We start from the raw sequence: 22,065 nt of genomic DNA, 5'->3' as shown, positions 1-22,065 counted from the left end.
CTGCCTCAGGCGCGTGGCACGGCCGCTGGCCAGACATTTCTGCTTTTATTTTCAGGCGGCGTTGTAGCGTCTTTTCGGTGGATAACTGGTGCTGTGTATTTTCAGGATGCTTGGGATGGCGTGTGAACTATAGTCGAGAAAGATGTTGAAGAAAGTTTTGAAGGTGTTGAAGAAGTTCTTAAGTGAGTCTTGCTAGTTCATAAAGGTAGATTTCCTCTGGAACAAACCAGTAAGTTTCCCTTCCAAGGAACCCCTTTTAGGATCAGCACTCTACAGAGGATCTGGCTGAAATAAGAGCAACTGTAGAAGAGGTTATGGTGGAGACGAACGGACTAAACCCTAAAAATAACGAACTGGCTGGTTCTGGGTTTCTCATCAAACTCATGAATGAAGGAGACAAATCACTTGCGGTGGTGTGCAATCTCCTACTCAAAACTTCTCTTGGTATCTGAAGACTTCATGGTAGCAGACTTGATGCCAGACTGTAAGAGGGATTGCAGTAGAGTTCTGGGGAACTGTGGGTCTGTAAGCCTGATCTTTAGTCCAGGTAAATTAGTAGAAATAACTGAAGACAGGATTAGTAGATGCTGTGAGAAATACAAGTTGCTTAGTCAATGTTGCTCCTGTAAAAGGGAGTCCTGCCTTAGAAAACTCTTTGATTTCTGTGAAGGGTTGGGAAGACATGAAAAATATGGTGGTCTGGTTGATATAGTCTACTTGAATTTCCAAAAACCTTTGCAAGGAAGTGTTATCAATAAAAACAAACAAACAAACAAACAAACCAAACCCCCCCCCCCCAAAACCCAAACAAACACAAACCAAACCCAAACTGGAAGGTGGTAGTAGAGATATCTTATTGTTAAAAGATAAGAGATAGAGGTAGGGATAAATGGTCAGTTCTTTCAACTGAGGAAGATCCCCACCAGAGTTACACGTTAGTCTGCACTGTGTAACTTTCATAAATGACCCGAAAGGATTGCAAATAAGCAGTAAGTGTCAAGATTCGCAGATGGGATGAAGTTATTCAAAGCAGCAAAGACAAAAGCAGTCTAGAAAATTGCAGAAGACCTTTGCAAGACTGAGTGATTGAGCAATTACATGGCAGATTAAATTTAATGCTGATACTGTATACAAAAGCAGGGGATTTGGAGATGGGGCTGGATTCACCAGCATCTGCACCTAGGGGAGAGTAAGCTTGATTCCCTTGATCTGACCTCTGGTAGGTCTATTTTGGATGTATTTCTTCCCTCTCCTCATTGCTCCAAGGGTGACCGCACCCTCAAGGTAGACTCCAATGGTGATGTCTAATGCAGCTAGGCATATGGCAAACACAAGGCTCACCGTTTTCCTGTGAGGAACATGCTCAGGAAGAAAGAAAGAGGAGGAGGAAGGGGAGGAGAAGGAGGAAGAGAAAGGGGTTAATTAATCTTGAAAATGACAACCTGACCCCTGACTGCCACAATGGAGTCCTCCTTAGCAACCAGGGGGTTGACACTGGAGAAAGCAAGGAGATGAAGGTGACAAGGACCATCTGTGAGCTCTTGATGTTTAGGATCTCCTTGAAGAGGTGGACATTGGTCTATGCCTTTCTATCAGTGGGTCTTCCTTAGGAGGTGCAGCCTCAGGACCAGTGTACAAGGAAGCAGTTGGATTGTGGTGGCAGTGTAGGACGTGCTCACAGCTGAGAACATGCTGGTTGTAGCATGGGGAGGTTGCAGCTACTTGACCCTAGCTCTGGCAGTGGTAGGTCCATGTTCTCAAAGCTGACTGACATGCTCATGGCAGATAGTTGGGTTGTAGGTTGCTGCAGGGTGAACTTCTGAAGAGGTCACTTGACCCTTTCTACCAACTGTTGGTAAGTCCCTCAGTAAATACCTACCTGTGCCTCTTGCTGATGGCTTCTTGGTGGCAATGACCACAGCAGTGGTGGAGGGGAAAGGAGGGCTGCTGTGGCCAGGCTAAGGGGGTCTCTTTCTTCCTGTTTCTTTTCATAGGTACTGCCTGGTTTCCTGTGTGTCTGTCATTAGGCTGGGGAGAGAATTCAGGAGGGAGAGGCAATGAAGTGACATGGAAAAGGAGTAAAGTTATTTTTTAGGAGGATGAATAAGGAAAAGAACAGAATCACAGAGTCACAGAATAGCTGAGGCTGGAAGAGATCTATGGAGGTGTCTAGTCCACCCTCCTGCTCAAAGCAGGGTCACACAGAGCAGAGTGCTCAGTGCAATGTCAGATCAGGTTTTTTATATCCCCAAGTATGGAGACTCCACAACCTTTTTGAGCAACCTGCTCCAGTGCTTATTCCTCAGATAAAAAAAAAAAAAAAAAAAAAAATCATGGAATTTAAGTGGAATTTCCTGTATTTTAGTTTGTACCCACTGCCTCTTGTCCTGTCACTGGATACCACTGAGAGAGTTTGGATCCATCTTGTTTACATCAGCTATTTATACATTTTGATATGATCCCCATTGAGGCTTTTCTTCTTGGGGCTAAACAATCCCAGATGCCTCAGCATCTCCTCATATGTCAGATGCTCTATCTCCTTAATCATCTTAGTGGCCCTTAGCGGCGAGTTTGCTGGGCTCACTGCACTGTATCCGTGTAATTCTTGTATTGGGAACCCAGATCTGGACAAATAATGAAGTCACAGTTCTTCTCAACAACATTTGTCCTTCAAGACAGACTTAATCTTATCCACATCCTGCTTTACAACCAGCTTTTGTGAAAGGCAGTTACCCTGGGAATGGATGATGATAGTGCAGTGGTAAAAATAAAACGTCATTTTTACAGTCCAATAGTGAACTAAAAGGAATTAAGATGTTACGTTTAGGTCTAGCTTCAGTAATGACTATTTAAAGATGCAAGCTTTTACTGCAAATGTGTGTCTCTTTTTAAAGCTCCCTTTGAAAAGGCTGAAAGGAAGCTGACTGAGACTCACAAGAAGTAGGATGTCTTTCAAAAACCTGAAGCTGTGTTCAAACGGAAAAGTAAAAAACTAATAAAACAATATCAGAATAGTTTCATTAATAACTTTCTAAAGTTGCAAAAAACATTAAACATGAGAAGTGGGACAGCTTGCCAGGAAGTCCATAATGTAAAAGTAGAGAAGGAACACTTAGGGAAATTGTGGCAATACTGAGGAAGTTACATGAGGAACTTGAGGGGGTCCTGTGTCCAGTCATTGCACACAGCATGATCTGTTTCAGGCTCAAGTACTAGAAATTACGTTGTTCAATAAAGAGATAGGAAAAAAACATTCAAAAATCAGTGAGTCTCTGTGATCTGATGGTATTTATCAGTGAGTTTAAGGGAACTCAGTTACTGAACAACTACCGATACAAGGCCAGAATGTTTTAATATCATAAGCCATGAAAATACAAACATGACACCAAGAATCCCAAGGAGATCATGGGGACTCCCTAGCAGTAAGTCTGAGGACTCTACTGTGGAAGTTGACTAACTCCATAATAAAGAATGGATTTAGTGGACACATTGATAACTATGGCGTATTGGAGAAATCAACATTACATTTGCTGAGGATGAGATTACGTGGCATGGGATATCCCTTTGGTCAGTTCAGGTCAGCTGTCCTGGCTGTGACCCCGCAAAACTTCTTGCCCACCTCAGTCTACTCATTGTCGGGACAGAGTGGGAAAAAAGAAGGCTTGATGCTGTCTAAGCACTGCTTAGCCATACCCAAAATGTCAGTGTGTTGTCAGCACTGTTAGCCATAGAGCCAAAGCACAGCACCATACAGGCTGCTATGAAGAAAGGTAACTCTGTCCTAGACAGACCCAGTACAGCTTGTCAGAGGAAGACCCCTTAATGATCCATCACATCCATCAGTTTGTCATCACTGACTAGGGGATCTTCAGCCAATGTGGCTGATCTTTGTTCCAGTCTCATCCTGAGGCTGCTGCTTGACCTAGATCCGTACAGCCATATGCTGTTAATCAAGGATGTCCCTCCAGTTTAACCAGCTATTCAGTGTAATCCCTTTTTAGGGCATCCATCAACTGTCATGGCTTGTATCTGCTGTGGAATTAAGCCTGTTGTGACAGTGACTTGTTCTCTTCTCTGCTGGACTGCATCTGCAGCCTTGGTTTTCTTTAAAGTCGTCTTGGTAACTGGAGGTGCCATTTGTTTCTCTGGCCAGCTTCCTAAGTTACAGAGCTCATCTTGCAGCGAGGTGGGTAGTGTGGGGTAACAAGCCCTTTCTAGCACTATTATTATTACAGTTACTAGACTTACATGGGTCTGGCTATTCCCATGTGTCTCCTCTGGATCAGGACTCTTCCTGAGAGTTACAGTGGTCCCTTCTTCAGCTTTTAACTGTTTCTTCCAGGCCACCGCGTGTCTCTCGCACTGTGTGTGATGGTTCCTGAATAGCGTGTCTCCTTTCTCACAAGAGCCTCAGCTTCTCCCTACTTGCCTGTTGCTCCTTAAAACAGATGTTTAGCCCTTCCTTTTCCTCCTCCATTTGCCTCCTCATAGTCACGGTCTTCACTGCATCAGACACACCCTGTGGCGGTCAAACTTTGAACTTTTCTCTTCAATCCTGTTTAATCAATGTTCAGTGCTGCTTTTCACTTCTCAGTCCCAGTATTTCCTCTACAAACTCTTTGATCCTTTCCTCAGCCTCTTGGCTGACAGCCAGCCATGCCCAAATGCATCATACTTTGCTCCTCCTCAGGCACACTCTCCCTCACGATTCGCACTGCCTTTCAGTATTAGAGAGTTTGAGGGGAAATTAATTTTCTGTGTGTGCTAGTTTTAGCTGGGATAGAGCTAAATTTCTTCATAGTAGCTGGTATGGGGATATGTTCTGTATTTGTGCAGAAAACAGTGTTGATAACACACTAATGTTCTAGTTACAGATGAGCAGTGCTTACACAGCATCAAGGCCTTTTCTGCTCCTCAGGCTGCCCCGCCAATGTGTAGGCTGCGGGTGCACAAGAATTTGTGTGGGGACACAGGGGCTGTGGGTGACACAACTGACCAAAGGGATATTGCATACTGTATGACATCATGCTCAGCAATAAAACTTGGGGGGGAGGTTGACTGGGGGGCCACTGCTCAGGGGCTGGCCAGGCATCGGTCAGTTGGTGGTGAGCAATTGTTCTCATTTGCATCACTTGTCTTTCTTGGGTTTTATTTTCCTCTTTCTTTGTTATTAAATTTTTTTTCCCTTACAATTTTATTTTTTTTCCATTATTATTTCTTTTTAATTATTAGACTGTTTTTATCTCAACCCACAAGTTTTCTTCTCTTTTGGACTTCCGAATCTCCCCCCATCCCACTGGGGAGGGGGAGTGAGCAGCTGTGTGTTGCTCAGCTGCCAGCTGGGGTTAACACACGACTCTGTGGATTCAGTCCCTACTGGATTACTACTTTCTGCAAGCTCACACTGTACTGACATACCTGTATTCATGCAGATGAGACTTGTAAGTTTTGAGACCTCCACACAAACTCATTACCTCTGGTGCAGTTCTCTTCATACCCTAGGTGTGGTCCATCCAGTTGCTCTCAGACTTTGCTACTTCAGTGCTGAAGATGCCTGCATCATCCACCAGTTTGCATCTAAATTTACTCTGCCTACGTGCAGCATCCTTGACCTTGTTACATGGGAAAGGTAGAGCAGAAAATGTGTGCACACTTGGCTCACTAAAATTTTTATTTACTCAATACTTTACATCTCACTGGATTATTTTTTTACTATGTGATTGAAGAGTCTGCAGTAGCAAAAGGTTAATCAAAAAGTAGTGTTCTTCCTGTACTGAAGGGGTGGGGAAGCTGCTGGCAGTGAAGAGGTGGTGTTGATCAGACATAGCGTTCTTACCTGGGGTTAATGCCAGAGCATTCTTTCCCTGTTATAATTTCTTTCCTGTTCTTGTAGGCTCTGATCATCTTTTATGCCTTGTAATTCTCTGCATTTTCACCACATATGGCAGGCTTTTCAAATAGGTTCTTTGTTTTATTTTTGTGTCCAGAACCTTGTTCTACCCAGCCCCTTGGATGGCATTCCCCAGTGACCATTAACTGACCATTTGCAGTTCATGTGTTTACTCTTGGGTGGTGGGGACTCTGCTCTCAGTCCTGTGCTGGTACCCCTGTCAGGGGCCTGCTATGCAAGAAACAGCAGTTGTAACTCAGCTTTAATATCCTAACCCTTTACACTTAAATCCAAGCTCACAAACTCACAGCATTGGTGTTACCATATAAGAAAAGGTTCACTATACATGGGTATTTGAGGAAAGGAAAAAGAAAACCAGCATTTCCCTGTAGAGACTGCTTTGTATCTGCCACCTACAAGGAGCACTAGCAAAAAAATTGACCTCTCAGGGTTACATTTGTATGTATAGAGTAAATGTTGTGCAAATGCTCCAAGTCATTAGCTCATGTTTGTGACTTGTGCCAGAAGGCAGAAGTGTAAGCTGCTCCACAGCCCAATATAAAGCAAGTCCTGCCTCTGTGGCAGTGGGATGAGAGTCAGCATGCACTAAACCTTAGTAGTGTCCAGAAAGGGTCCAGTGGTAGAAAAGCTCTGCAAGCTGAAGAATCTCATTCTGCCTCTATAAACAAAGCACTTAGCATTTTCTCTTGGCCTTGGTGAACCTAGGTATTACTATCGCACTTCAAAGATGGTCCACTGTAATAAGAAATTTTCAGCTTGACCCGAAAAGAGTTGGTAGTTGGCAACTTCATTAGAGAAGGGAGTATCCTTTCACTTCTCTGCTGAGTCCTTCAGAGCTCTGCCCCAGTACTGTGATGCCAGGATACAGTCCCAAGAAAGAACCATGGAATTACATTTAACCCAGGAAAAAGATGCTGGGGAATAATAATCTGAAAGAAGCAAAATATGTGATCCTTCTGGTAGCTGAATGTAAGAACAGTTCTTTCAGCTGGTCAAATCTTCATCAGAATTAAATACCTGTGTTGTGTACGAATTAAATTAGCCTTTGTCACTTTCAGTCAAAGACTGTGCTTCCTTTAGATATGCAGAGGTCAGCAGAAAAGAGCAGCTTTCAAAAAAAGTTTGTTGCAGACTGAGAGTGGCTGTAGCTGATCATCAGGAGAAGACCCCAATCCCTTCTGAATTCCTGGAACAGAAAACCAGAAAGTCTAAGGAACTTGTTTGGTACTCCAGCTAGAGGTGTTTATAACCAATAATTTGAAAACACAGCATAACCAAAGAACACTCTCTTCTCTTCTCCTTTCCTGTCCCCAAAAAGGGTGAGTATGTTTCTCTTTCCTTTTTGTAAGCTACTCCTTGAAATTCTAATTCTGCGAAGTGACAGGTTGAAGAAAGCAGTAGTGAATGGATGCTTGCAGAGCCTTGTATCAAGTCTGCTTTTCAAACTGTTGTTCCGTAAAGGTTTTTGATAATAAGCAAACAGATCCATAATGTAGTGCTGATCCTCGCACATTTGGCATAGCTAGAGAGGATCAGAGGTAGCCTGTATGAGGCTGCTAAGAATGCCTACTGCCTACTGTGTTATAAGGATAATGGAATCAAGATCTGTGATTGGGATTTTTTCAGATTGCATGGTCCTTTGACACTAATCTTCTGAGATCCCCAAATTTATGAAATCAGTCAGCTTGAAACAACACAAATTCCTGGTTACAATTTTTGTTTTTCTCCTATGTATCTTTGTAACAACTTCTGGGATGGCAGAGAGGGTGAGGCTAACCAGTTCTTTCTCAAGCAAGTTGATGAAGGGTTTGTTGGTTTTACCGAACGAAACACTGCTTATCCTTTTCTGTTCTCACGGTCAGCAACAGGCAAATGAAACACCTGCTTATAATGGAGACTAAACAGAAGATGTAGCAAGAGCTGAGAATTTCAGTACAGGAAATGTAAATTGCTAAGTCCAGTTGGAAAAGTAGAGGCTGTACTCCGGGACCTCCTGTGGAAGCCAGTCCAAACTAGGTATCTATGACCAATCTTTGAACTGAAGCTTTCAAGTGATGCAGGTGGGAGGTTGCAAGGCAGCAAGGAGGCAAAGTGTGCTGGATAGCCGCTTTGGCTGGCCACAAGCCAGGCACTGAGCATTACATGGCCCTAAGCTGGAGCTGTGCCAGGCATGGTGTTCTGAATGGAGTGAAAAGCAGAGCTGCGATTCCCAAGTTACATGCTCAAAGGCTCTTGCTTCAGCTGCCAGGTGGTTAGCTGGGCCAGAGCATGCAGATGAACCACGGCAATGGCTTGAGGCTGCTCAACACAGACTAACGTCCAGCTAGAGACTGACAGAGGCAGTTAATGTCTAATAAAAATGTTCAGAGTGAACTCTTCTAAGTCCAAAGTAAGAGAAAGATAGCCCATGACTCTTTGCAGGCATGCAAGACTAGAAGGTGGACAAATCATCATAAAGGCAACCATCAAAGAGCTCTGTCTTAATAAGATTGTGGAGCCACAGATGACTAAGGAAAATATTAGGGGCCAGAAACTGAGAGGTACATACTATACCCAAAATAGTTTGTAGTAAGTTTTATGGGTACCATATGGCAAAGACTAAAAGGACAGAGTGCTGCTAACAAGAAAGCTGGGAGGAGAAGCTATCCTATTATTTTAACCAAATGTAGGCAGACAATGTGAGCCACAATTCCCCAGTGTTCAAGTGTTTGTCTTTTGAATCTAAACTATTTTGTTGCAGGTATGCTCACTGAGAGTGGGGGGGGTAGGATAAAAAAAAATACAGGATTTTTGGGGACCCAATATTAAAAGGAGCAGTAAGAAATAGAATTGCATAAAGGAAAAGCTGGAACAAACTGATTAGCTCCTGATACCCTTAAGAAGGAGCACTGGTATTTTAACACAGGTAGATGAAAACATGGGAGACATTACAGCTTCCCCTCTGTACCAAGAAGAAATTCTTAAATGTGTCTGTAACCACTGGAAAGGTGCATTGATCCTCACAGATGCACGATGAAACCTCTACTAGTTTAAGAGGGAAAGCAGTCAGAGACTGTCATTGGGCAACTGGGAAAGTTGGGCTCTTTGTGGCTTTATTTCTCAACTCCTACAGCTAGATTTATTCACTCAGAGGGTTTTACACAGGACTATCAAGAAAGTCTGACTAGTCTGTAACGAGGGGGAAGATGATGTGCTGGTGGATAGCCTCCTGAGGTCCCTTCCCACCTGCATGGCTTTAGATCTTATTATATTGAAATATAAAGAGGACCAGCATTACTAGTAAATTATTGTGTTTCACTTCTTCAACATGAGATCCATCTTCTGACGGAAAAACTGGAAAAGTCATTTGCAGACAAACTGCAGAATTAACTGTCTTAATGCTTCTGGCTCCAAGCTGTAGATGTGTAGCTGACAATTCCTGGAATGTAATGCTGTATTACAAGGGAACACATATGGGTGCTGAATCTACATATCAGCAATGTATACAGCACCTGCTCTAGCAGCAACAGCAGCAGAGCAGAGCAGACTTCTTCAGCTCTGCTGACATGAGAAAAAAATTGTCTCTGCTGCTGCCCATTTTGTCATTCAGTTAGCCCTATGGCTCCAGGGAAAAAAGCCCTAAGGGCAGAAGGTCACCTCTTGGCGAACACAGTCAGCAACAGGTGCAGACAAGCAGGAAATGGCATGGCATGGCACTGGAAGAACTGTGCGGGAGTACAGCCCTGTCTTCGTAGCATAGCCGAGAGGCACTGAGCCACAGGTCACACACACCCACGGAAAACAGTCAAGTCAGCTGCCTTTCTTCACTATGTCCTTAGAGAACCATAACTTATCCGCTGTGCAAGACTCTTCCAGAAACATGATGATTTTCCCAATTTCGTTACCTCCAAATCACTGTAATCTTTTAACTTCCAAAGCCATTACAAGCCTAATGAAGATGAGAATGGGAGGTGGTCACCTAGTTGCTTACCACAGTTAATTCTGATTAGCAGTGAGGAAGTTTTTAAGTTACTCTTGAACTCTTAAATAGATCACACATACTGATAATCCAGCACGAGCTGCAATACATTCAATGAAATTTTATATATGTTTTTCTTCTGCATTAACTGCATACAGTAGCACATTTTTGTTTTAAGCCAATGTCACTTCCACAAGTAGCAAGTTTAAACATTTCATTTAATATCTCCAAAATTACACTGCTTACATAGTTTTTCACCACCTTTCTTTCCAACAACAAATGGTAACTCTCTATCCCGTATGCCAAGTCTTTTATTTGGAAATGGAATGCATAAAACAATGACTTGAACAGGAAAGTCTGACTCATTTTAAAGACTAAAAATGTTCTAATTTTATATTCTTTATGACTACTGCATAGGACATTATGAGGTCATTGTCATCAGAAATGCAAGACAGAAGACCAATAAACTCACAGTATGTAAAGGTGCAAGAATGATTTTTCAACAGTAACATACAAAAATGCATGATGAAACATTAGAAATACCTGAATATGGTATTCTGGACTTTGAGAAGCTACTCTAGAAGAACCAATGACTCCATTGTTTTGAAATGGGGGAAGGTGCTATATGTGTTATTTATATCAGGAAAATCTTTCGCACACTTGCATTTAACTATTAGTATGAAATACCAGTCCCAAATTAGTTTGCTTAACAGCAAAGAGCTCCTTCCAAACAAATCCAGAACAGGTACAAGATATAGCAAATGCAACCCGTTTTGCATAGACTTATTTATGTTTAATGCTCAAAATCAACAGTTAATTGATTTGAGCATTCCTTAGTTACAGTCCTCCTTACAAAGGAGTAACTTTGTAAGTAACAGTAAACAGTGTAAAGAGACCTTAACATGAACATGGGTTAAATATTCACTTCAAGACTCCTTTCCATTGCCAGTAGCATGTAAGGAGGACTTCAGCGTAAGAAAGACTATAGTCTGTGACAAGAGAAGTTAGATGCATTTCTGTGTCTTTTTAGGACCCAAGTATTCATACATTCAGACTTCTCCAGTATCAGAACTGGATAAAATCCACTTCATAAAGTACTTACAGACTATAGGAGTAGATCTGTGTTCTTCAAGGTTATTCAATTCATATTTTCAATCAATGACAAATTGAAGTTACATAGCCTTGCACAAACAGCATGCAATTTAATAAAGAAACTTAAGAATCATTAGGTTTAATTTGCAAACTTACTGACCAAAGGAAAACTAGAATTGGAAACTAGAATTCAGCCTTTGGGATTTTTTTTTAATTGCATTTTATTTGCTGCTGAAAGGAATGCACTCTATTTCACTTACCAAGAAACTTGCTTTTAAAAATCTAGAACCATGGTCTCTAGATACAGCTGTAAAGTTTGAATTTTGGTATAATAATTCAACCTGATTATTTTTACTAATTTCAAAGAAACAGATCAAAATACCTCCCTTAATGAATTGTTCCCATGGAATATGGATTTTAACTTGTGTGAAAGGAAAACACCTGTTTTCAACAGGCTGTTTTTTCTTTTTCTCTGTATCCAGGTAGTTTGGTGAACCTGTATTGTATTTGAGCAAAATCATTCCACTTGAATGATGAGTGTTTCACCTTATAAACAGAACAGGGCAGGGAGGGAGAAGGGAAAGACCACGGAATTATTCACTTTGAAACATGAGATAATTGGTCTGGTAGGTCACTGGGGTACCACACGATGAAGAATTTAAGATGTGTTAAGAGACTTTCCTAGCACATAAAAAATATTTGCATTGTATGAGTATCTGCTACACCAAGAAATCAGGTGGTTTGTCAACAATGCAGCAGGATTTCTATAAACTCAGATACATATTGAAAGAAATAATGTTACAGTTTTTCATGTCTTCATTCAGTTTAAGACAATTAAAACCTTCTGCCATGTTATGGGCTAAGAACGTGGCAGAATTTGAATTTTAACAAACTCACCTCACTCATCCTGTATTTCCACAGAAGCTTTTTTTAAGCTATGAACTTAAATGCCCACATACAACTTACAACTTTAATAATGATTTCTAGAATTTCCGTTATCCAACAAGAATGACTTGTAATTAGCATAATCCAATATTATACAATTCATTTTTGACAGCCTCCAGTTTGGTTATAATGCTCGATTCTGCTGTAACACACTGGCTTGCTTTTTCACGTGTCATAGCCTAGTGACACCGGAACCACACTTCCAGTTATTGAGTTGACTTAAAAACGTAGATTTGGAGATAATTACAATGGTCAGGAGACTTAAGTTTTCACCAAAGAGAAGTTTAAATGCAGGAAGTTTATTTAATGACATCTGGCAGACTGTGGACCTTGTGAGGACAAAAGAGGATCCTGAAATAGGAGGATATCAAAACTAGATTTTGGCAATATAGAAGATGTATTGTCCGTGTAGTTCTTTCATAAGCTTTAAAAATACTCTTATTAAATAAGTTTTTCCTTCCTTAAGACCAGATAATACATGAAGCCAGTCAGAGTCCAGGGGTCAGAATTTTCTTCAATTCTTAGTTATTCTCTATGAGCTTTTTTTTTTTGGCTTTTCTTCGTAAGATTCCCCGTACTCATTCACTCTGCTCTTATCCACAGGATAAAGCCTGGCAGAAGAAACAAATTATTAGTTACAATATTGTCTGCTACCTGGAGGAATTAAGCAGTTCTGTTCTACCTAATTTTAAAAGTTAATTTCTTTTTCATCATATTCTCTATTCTCATTTGTGGCAAAAACCAAAGCAATTTTAAAGATTAGCTACAGATACATCAGCTTCTTCACATTAAGACTTAGTCAGCTGTCTCATAACAGGGCCTCTTAAGGAGATGTATTACCTCCCCTAAAGTTTGGCTGGAGCATTGCTCAAGCAATCCAGGATACCTCTCAGACTTGAAACCAGTGTCCAGCCCCTATCAGAAATTGCTGAGCTCTTAACTTCTAGAAAAATACATTGGAAGGGGACATATTTTACAACACTTATGTGCCATTATATAAACCTAAAACCGAAGTTCGCATTTAGTATTAATGATTAGAGGTACACATCCACATATTCTTGATAATGTGAACTAGGCTTGAAATTCTTGTTTGCTCCACAGGTAAATATTTATTTTCAGGAACACGAATATACTTCCTATAGCTAAAGTTATGAAATATTTCAGTAATTACTGCATATAGCCTTCTTTCCCATCTGATTTTAGTTACTTAAAGAATCTGAAACTTGCCAGATACTCAGCTTACATGAGAACAAGATAAACTTGTGTTTGGAAACTAGGTAAGGAGGAAAGCAGAGCAGGGCAATCCCTCATCAGAAAACACCCTTTGCTAGTGCCTTGCAGAGCGACTTGGGAAGCATGCCTCAGAGGTAGACATGTAACCCCTCAGCAGGGGTTAGAAGCCCAGAACTCCTACGTGGGTTTGTGAATACAAGCTTAAGAATTGCTCTCCTTCACCTTACTTCAGGTATTCATATTTCAGTTTTTTTGGGGTTTTTTGGGGTTTTTTTGTTTTGGGTTTTTTTTTTTTTTGGTTTGGTTTGTTTTTTGGTAACTTGCAAATGTGAAACTATCTGCTCTAAAGGAGGACTGCTGTTTTGGGGAGGGAGAAGGGGTAATTGACAAAAATTCTGTGAGTGTGGTGAGAAGAGGCATTTCTTTGACTATTCTCTTAGCATGTTAAAAAGTATCCAGGAATACTGTCAGTTATGAGAAAGTGCTTTTGCTCCTCTTATTTGTATTGGTTTTCCTTTTCCCTTCACTAGACATACACAACTACCATTTTCCAGACCATACTATGTATTACTACTAAATAAAAATTTTGCTTGAAGTCTGTCCCAAACTATTTTGCAGTTCTTTATAGCAATAAGACCACAACTATCTACAGCACTGTAAAAACTCTGATGAATATTAAAAAAAGTCATACCATCTTTGGTAAAGATAGACCAGGAACACGACATCATCTCTAAAGCACGCCAGCCTATGAGATGTTGGCATAGTGATTATAAAAGCAAATACATCATCAATAAAGGTGTTGAATGCCTACAAATAAAATAAAAGTATACTTCAGTTGGCTGTGAAGAAAGGAAGTAATCTGTCATACAGAGCTACAGGAAATAGGCTTCCTAGAACTATATTTTTCAGTAGGAGCACAGACTACTTCCACATTTATAACCACTCTTAAAGGTTATGCCAAAAGACTAACTAATGCAAACTTTAAAGTGCTTTATTTTAATGAAGACCATACTGTCTACTACAGACCACACTATTACAGTTACAAGTAAAAAGGAAGTAGGGAAGTAGGACTACTTTAGGTGAGAGTATTATCATGCGAGGGGAAAAACACACATTCAGCTTCAGTGAAATCTTTAAATGAAACAAAAAAACCCCCTTTTATTAATTCGTTACTCAAATTATATAGGATTTTTAAAACGTCAGTTTACTTTCATTTTCTGTGTGAATTTGAAATTTGTGTAAAAACATGTTAATTTACTGCTCTTAAGAACATTATCTTGACAGCCTTGGAGAGATTTTAAAATATTTTCAGTGCTCTCCTGGAAGTAATCATCTGTCCCTTACCAGAGACACAATTTTCTACACCATTTCCACTCAACTAGGCATACTGTAGGTTCTACTTCTGAAGCAATAATGAAATATTTTCTCACTACTTTTTTCTCAGTGAGAAAGCTTAAATTCCCAGACATGTGCTGGGAAAGCAATGCAAACAGGTTCCAAGCATGCAAAGGCAACAATATTTTGTCAGAGAAGGTAAAGCAAGTTAACAGAACGGCAACTCCTCTGGATCTGGCTCTAGCATACAGGGAAGACTAATCTCCCCTATGAGGACAGGCTGAGAGAGTTGGGGTTGTTCAACCTGGAGAAGAGAAGGCTCCAGGGGGACCTTATAGTGGCCTTCCAGTACCTGAAGGGGGCCTACAGGAGAGACTTTTTACAAGGGCATGTAGTGACAGGATGAGGGGTAATGGATTTAAGCTGAAAGAGGGTAGATTTAGACTAGATATTAGGAGGAAATCCTTTCCTGTGAGGGTGGTGAGACACTGGAACAGGTTGCCCAGGGAAGCTGTGGATGCCCCATCCCTGGAGGTGTTCAAGGCCAGGCTGGATGAGGCTTTGAGCAACCTGGGCTAGTGGGAGGTGTCCCTGCCCATAGCAGGGGTTTGGAACTCGATCTTTAAGGTCCCTTCCAACCCAAAGCATTCTATGATTCTAAATTAACCCTTAGAGCCCACCAGCTCCAGTACTCATATGGTGCAATAAACTGTTTCAAATCACTAAAACCATCAGGAAACAAATCCAGCAAAGAATATTCACTGTTGGCTTATCAAACTGAGTCAGTAATATGGCTTCCCCTTTCAATATTAGCAAGCTGTACATTAATCCATACCACAAGAAGGGGGAAAAGTATGTATTCTCTAAGCACAGAACGACTCACTCTTCAGAATGAACCAGTGTTTATATGATGAAACAAAGCATCAGCAGAGGATGTGTTGGGCAGGAGAGAGTTCTGATTAGTTACAGCAGGAAAGCATTTTCTGGCAAGTCAGAATAAATCCATCAATCCAAAGTGATCAAAGAATACTGATGGCACTTCTCAAGTCTGTGCAACGGTTTGTTATGGAACAAAAAAAAAAAAAACACGTTGGCAGACTGGAAAAGGCGGCCTTTCCAAGTCAACACCCAAGTGAGTGATCCTACAATGGTGAAAGGAAGAAAAAGCAAAATGCTCCATCCTCCAGGCATTTAGGCAGTCCTCATAAGCTATTGAAACTGAATGCATTGAGGCAGCCCACCTAACAGTATTTAGTCTAGTTAGTTTTCTTTTGAGATTACCTCATTCGAAGGGCATAAATGTAAAGACTACGGAAACTGTAAAGTTAGGCTGATCTTCATTTTTGCCAAGGTGTTCCTAAACAGGAAAGAGTTCAAACTAAAGAAAAAAACAAAGCTCTCTAAAACAACAATCACAGATGAGACTTCAGACTATTCTTTCCACCCTTCAAAGTGCAGAGGAGAGCAAAGAACTTAAGTATCCGCTAGGAAAAAATAAATCACACCCTCCAAGGACCAATAAGTTAAACATAATTGACAACATCATATACATCTTTCAACATACACACAAGCCTTTGCTGGTGGTGGCCTCTGGCATCTTAACAGGAACCATAAATGCTCTGTAAGAAAAGGCTATTCAGCAAGAGAATTCCACTGCTTTAAAGGTTACTTGTTTGAATACTGTCCCTTTGTTGTCTGATGATGTCTCTGCTCCGTTATTGTATTTTGTCACTGAAGTAAAACTGTGAAATTACTTCACTAATATAACTTTTACTCCCCTCTATTAAGAAACATGCTGATTTTCCCAGTATAGATTGAAATACTAGATTTTTTTTTACTGTATTTCTACATTGAACACTGTTTAGTTGCTATTCTGCTATCAGCTCTATTTCAATCTGTTTTTCCTAGATGTCCTGTGAAAATATTACGGCAGCACAAATTGGGCTATTGCTGTGGGCTCACGGAAATGGAAAAGCTATGAAAGGCACCAAATTTTTATGATTTTAGTTCTTTTGTCCCAGATTATCTGTTCAGAACTGGACACAATGTCTTGTGCAGTTTTTAAGACTGTTTCTTTTAGAGTACTGATGTTCTGAAGAATTGCAACACATTGGCATAAAGGAAGAATAAACAAAAGCATTTATGAGTGGAAGCAGAAGAAAAAAGGGCACATGTTGATAGCACCAAGGTCTAGGACCAGCACATCCAGGTAGGGTTTCTCAGGACACAATGATCAGATAAACAAAGGACAATACAAAAATCCTAATGACTCAGAGAAGTGGGAAAGGATGGAATCAAAATACTCTCAGCTCTTTAGGGGTACAAGAACAAAACTACCACGCAGTTGCCAATTGAGAAAGAATGTAGGAGACATGGGAACTCAACAGTGGGTGTCCCTTGTCCTCCGTATCAGTGCAAGGAATCCTGACTGGACTACTTTGGTACATCCATCTTGGTGCCTGCATACTACACAAACCTCTTGGACACACATGTGGGTGCTTGTGGGTATGCAGGTATCAAAGGGTTAGTAAGCTGATTTTGTTTTGAAATACACTCACCTTCCCCTCCTTCAAGGTCTGGTGTTAAGCTTTGCTACAGCATCATATTATTTCCTACATGAGCAGTATAGGCAGTGGGGACACCACTGTGCAGCCCCTCTTCCACCTTGTAACAACCCACCACACATTTGTCACTACACTGTCCAGAAGCTCAAGAGTTACCAACCCAGCAGAGAACAGTGTGAACATTACTTCAGTCTCTGGCACATCCAGAGGTCTCTTAGTGGTCCTATCTGTTTCTTGAGTACTATTTTTGTTAATATAATGTCTCTTTTCCTAAAATAATGCATTAAATTTATTTACAGGACCAACATTTGCACCCATGCAAAAACAGCTGACAGTACAAAAAGTATTATCATCAAAACTAAGATGCAAGTATTCTCATTATATGGAAGTCATTATAATAAATGGAAATCAATGTTTCTCTTTTTTTCTTTTAAAGGAGCATTGCAAACAAGTTTAGTTCTTAAACAAACAAAAAAACCACTGTCAGCCTTAAGTTACATATTACTAAACTTACAGAAAATTATCCCGAAAATGATCACACTTATCTTTAAATTAAAGCTTTACTTACTTTGTATGTAAAAGCCTTCCATGGCAAGTGTGCAACAGATTTCATCTAGGATTAAAAATATAAATTTGTAATAAAGTCTGGAAGAAGAGACTAGAAAAATATGCTTTTACAACTTTTTAATCTTACCTTGTAGTTTACAAACAGCTGGGGTAGCATAAACAGGAATCCAAATGCATATACTCCTGAAGATAAAATATGTAAAAGTTACAGACCAATGCACAAGAGAAGTACATCACACACCTATAGTTTCACAATTGGAGATTTACACTCATCTTCCTAAAGAGAGAAGATGCATCTAATCCTTTTGTTTCACTTTGGGTTGATTCTTCTCCCTTTCTCAATCACTGATAATTTTGGAACCTATAGTCAAATTATTGCTCTACATTACACTAATAGAGCTGATAGCAGTTAATTTTCTACTTCTGAGTCTTGCTCTCCATTTGAAGAAATATAAATAGGAGAAAAAAACCATAAAGGACTCACCATTGACAAAACTGTTAATCAACCAGGAGTACCAGCTACAAACAAAGAAGACAGTCCAGTTATTTTTTCACCTCAGCCAAAAATATATACCTGTAATACATCCTCTACATGACTGCACACTGACCACTCCAAGAAATGGCTATATTGTGAATTAACTTTACACCAGAACTAAATACTTCACATCTTCCTTTGATTAAGAAGGGCTCCAGAGAAGGTAGTTTAAGCAAAGGACGCTTATCAAGCCATACAAGAAGTTTGGAGAGCTTTATCAACTGCTTTTATACTTTTTCAGAACGTTCTAAGACTTCTGCACCCAAACTGGCATCAGATAATATTGCACACTGAACCCTGACTGTATTAAAGCTTGCAAAGGTAACACTATATTCTAAATATTAAAGAGAAGCTTCATATGATCCCATAAGGACTTATCGAATTTCAAACAACAAATACCATCCAGGGCAAACCACTACAGCAGGCACTTTACAAGAAAAAAAAGAAAAAGCAGCAAATAGAAGGAACCTAAATTTTTCCATCATTAAATCTAAACCCCCCTCCCTGATGTCCAATGCAGCACAATCTTAGCTAAATAACAGTAGTGTTACAGATAGTGGTCAAATTCCATACTTCTGCTTGTGATAGTTAGAATAGCCAGCAACTGTGAGGCTCAGATTACATAAACTTGCACGGCTCTGTTAGTGACATGTTAATAGCAAGGTTACAGCTGTAACAGCATTTCACTAATCCAAAAGCATCTAAAAAATGCGTCAGAAAATGCCCGCAAGATTAAAGGATAATCCACTGTTAAGATTACTTGTTCCGTCCCATTTCCTTACAAATAGATTTAACAATGATAAACATTCTATTATATCAATTGTTTTCACTTTCTTAAGCTACAGCTCATAGAACACCTGGCATATAGTATTTTGCACTACTTAATGAATTTAAGAATTCTGTAGGAAAAGCAGAATTTTTAAATGTTGCATATTTGTTAGCTCCTTACTAAAACAAGAACCTTTTGAAAACATATTTTTTTAATAGCCCAGAATCGCCCTGGTTTCTAGTACAAGCATTACAGCCCACACACGCAGCAATAGTATTTCTTTCTGATGTTGTTTTAGGCTACTGCTTACTCTCTCTCCCATCCCTTCTGGGCCTAAAGACGACTAAAAAAAAAAAAAAAAAGTCTTCATAGCTGTCACCATGCTTGAGTTTGCAGACTTTCTTCTACAATTAAGTCTCACAGCTACATGCTTGCTTGCATCTCTCCAATACAAAATGAACTATCTGTGTGTGAAAGTGGACAAGAGTTTCACCTTTTCATGAAATTGTGAGTCTTCAGCTGTTGCTGAAGTATCAATATGTTGCAGTAAGTCCATGGCTCTAAAGGAATGCAGAGTCCTTTCTTAAAAACACTTTTGCTTGCTTGCCATCCTAGCTATCTTATCTAGGAACAGAGGAACCTCTTGGTCAGAGCAAGTAATTTTGGGACAGTTTTTGCTTCTCTCAAAGCAGAGAATCAAAAGGTTGGATAGGTTCAACCTCTGAATTCCTCGCATCTCTCCTGTCACTTTATCAGTTCTCTGAACATCAATAGCAGCTTTCTTCTTCCTCTTCTGATTGACAGCTTACTTGTGTATGCAGGCTATTGAATCCTATACTACAGTAATATCAGGTGAAATACAACAGCCTGTAGCTTACAGAGTGTTAAAAAAACAGCTAGACTCCTCAGCTTTAGATCCTATAGAACAAGAAAGTTTCCAGTTCCTGGTTTATTAATCAAGCAAACTAAAATAACCAATTTCCATAACCCATCATCTCCAATTAATTCATATAGAAAAAATGGGGAATGTTTCAATTCTGTATAAGATAATTTATAGATTTACAGTACCTTTTATATTTGACATTCAGCAAGGAATAACCTGCACCTCCAATACACAGTGGATAGAGCAAATATGACAAGTATTTCATAGCCTAATAGACAATGAAAATAATTTGTTAGTTCACATTTTATATACAGCAGATTTTAATGGCATTAACTAGAAGACAGTCACATATTTTTATTCCTGAAAAATCTTCTATTCCCAAACGCCTACTGTTATTTCCAGTATGCTTCCAGTTCTAGAGAAGGTGGTGAAAATTTCAGTGCTCAGTTCAGACCACCAAAGACCTTAGAGCATAAGCAACAAGAGGCAGCATGAAGAGTATAAGAGTAGCTCTCTACTTAACACCAATATTGCCACCTACGTTCAACACCTTTCAGAGATCAGGAAGCACATGAACATTCCTTCAGTATAAATAACAAATACAAATTAAAATTCGTGAATGAGGACTAAGATATTTCTCTTCAGAGAATTCACTTGCAATTCTGCTTCTCAGAGAAATATTTCAACCAGATTCGGCTAACAAAGCAAGTCTTTCACTGTTTCTTTTAATAAATTATCAGAATGAATCTTCCCTATCTGATTATTCACATTATGATGATCCACTTAACAACTACAAGAAAATGGAAAATACACTTGAAGCAATAAAGAGTGAAACAAGGCAATCAGCAGGCCACATATAGAGACTTTGTAGATCGGAAGTCACAGGATTCTCTCTTACCTGGGTATCATACTCCTCAGTTTTCTTTTCAGAGTCATTGTATGTTCCAAACTGCAATACATATAAAATGCACAATCAAGTCAGAACTGGGGACAAAGCACCTTTTGCCTGACTAAACTGCAAACTAAACTGCTTAGACATTAAGCTAGGTAACAGTTCAAAGTTCTTAGAAGCTTCTCTACAAGAGAGCCATATAAATGTCCTGTGGAGACTGCTAAATACAAGGTAGGCAGAAAGTTTAATTGTCCTTTCATATTTTACACTAAACATCCGCGACTTCTTTGCTTAGGAAAATGCCGTTGAGACAGCAGAGTTCACAAAGCAAAAGGAAAGTCAAGTAACTAAGAATTTGGCAGACACAGGAAGCAATTATTAAAAACCATAACCATTTCATGCATGAAGAGGTCAGTTATGGATTATCTCCACTTTAATTCCATCTTTGTCAACAGGCTCATTCAGAGTTTCCTCAAAGGTCAAAGCTTTTTTTTTTTTTTTTTTTAGCAGCATTTTCATCAGAATTACAAGTAGCCCAACAGTACTGTTTTTGGAAACACTATTCACCAGCATTTAGGTGACAAAACAGTTTGCAAAGTGCAACTTTTGTGAAAATACCGCACCTCAAAAGAAAAATACCTTACGAGTTGGATCTTCTTTTCCCACAAGTTTTTGTCAGTATTTTTAGTGCACAGATGCTTTTAAATGTCACTATAAGTACTAACCAATTTCTGTTTCCAGCCTGAAATAATACTGTTCTTAACCTATATACGTAATTCAACCAGCTGTGTTCTGGTAGCCTTAAAAAACTTCAGAGTTTGTGGAATAGTACATAAACTTTGAAAATAGCTAACAACCATGACTACTTAAACACACTTCCTTGAATACTGACAAAGGAGGAACTGGAGCTACCAGCCACTCAAGATGCACAGACTTCAAGCAGCGCAAGACCCCAGTACTTCTTGTGAAATAAACACTGAAGATTAGACAACTTTTTCCCCACCAACAAGAGAAACTTTCAGTGTAGATTGTACTTTAAAAAACCCCTCCACTATCATGGTCCAGAATTTAATGATGCTCATTACCAACAAAGGTGAAAAAGACTACACTGAGGTCAAAAAAATGGAACTTCAACCGGTGTTAATTTGAATCCCAGATGCCACTGCAGGCCCTGCAAACAGTCTCAGGACTTAAATTTTTACCCAGAGGATTTGTCAAAGACTGTCTTATCCCCAGAACATGTCACATATTCTATTAGTTCCACAATAGAGAAATTGTATCTACAGCATCACGAAAAATTCAGTTTCTTACTTCAAATCATGATGCCAGTTAAGAGGGCCTTTCCAACACAGTGGCAGGAACACAGGCCCACCTGTTAAGA

General features: G+C 39.8%; 1 protein-coding gene across 1 annotated transcript in view; it reads right to left on the bottom strand.

Annotated features, from left to right (window-relative positions):
- Positions 1–11,989: 11,989 nt before the first annotated feature.
- Positions 11,990–22,065, bottom strand: part of LOC104463685 (cleft lip and palate transmembrane protein 1-like protein) — an 18,267-nt gene continuing 8,191 nt past the window's right edge. Inside the window, exons 6-12 of the mRNA XM_010076110.1 lie at positions 20,691–20,741; positions 19,978–20,060; positions 18,090–18,124; positions 17,733–17,788; positions 17,607–17,651; positions 13,831–13,946; positions 11,990–12,517 (exon numbers count right to left, since the gene is read on the bottom strand). Coding sequence (XP_010074412.1) covers positions 12,439–12,517; positions 13,831–13,946; positions 17,607–17,651; positions 17,733–17,788; positions 18,090–18,124; positions 19,978–20,060; positions 20,691–20,741 — 465 coding nt within the window. The 3' untranslated portion in view covers positions 11,990–12,438. The remainder of the gene's footprint in view (positions 12,518–13,830; positions 13,947–17,606; positions 17,652–17,732; positions 17,789–18,089; positions 18,125–19,977; positions 20,061–20,690; positions 20,742–22,065) is intronic.

Source organism: Pterocles gutturalis, unplaced genomic scaffold, assembly GCF_000699245.1.
Source record: "Pterocles gutturalis isolate BGI_N339 unplaced genomic scaffold, ASM69924v1 scaffold13158, whole genome shotgun sequence".
Taxonomy (NCBI): domain Eukaryota; kingdom Metazoa; phylum Chordata; class Aves; order Pterocliformes; family Pteroclidae; genus Pterocles; species Pterocles gutturalis.
Note: the sequence above shows the minus strand (reverse complement) of the source record. Positions and strands in the feature narration are given on the sequence as shown.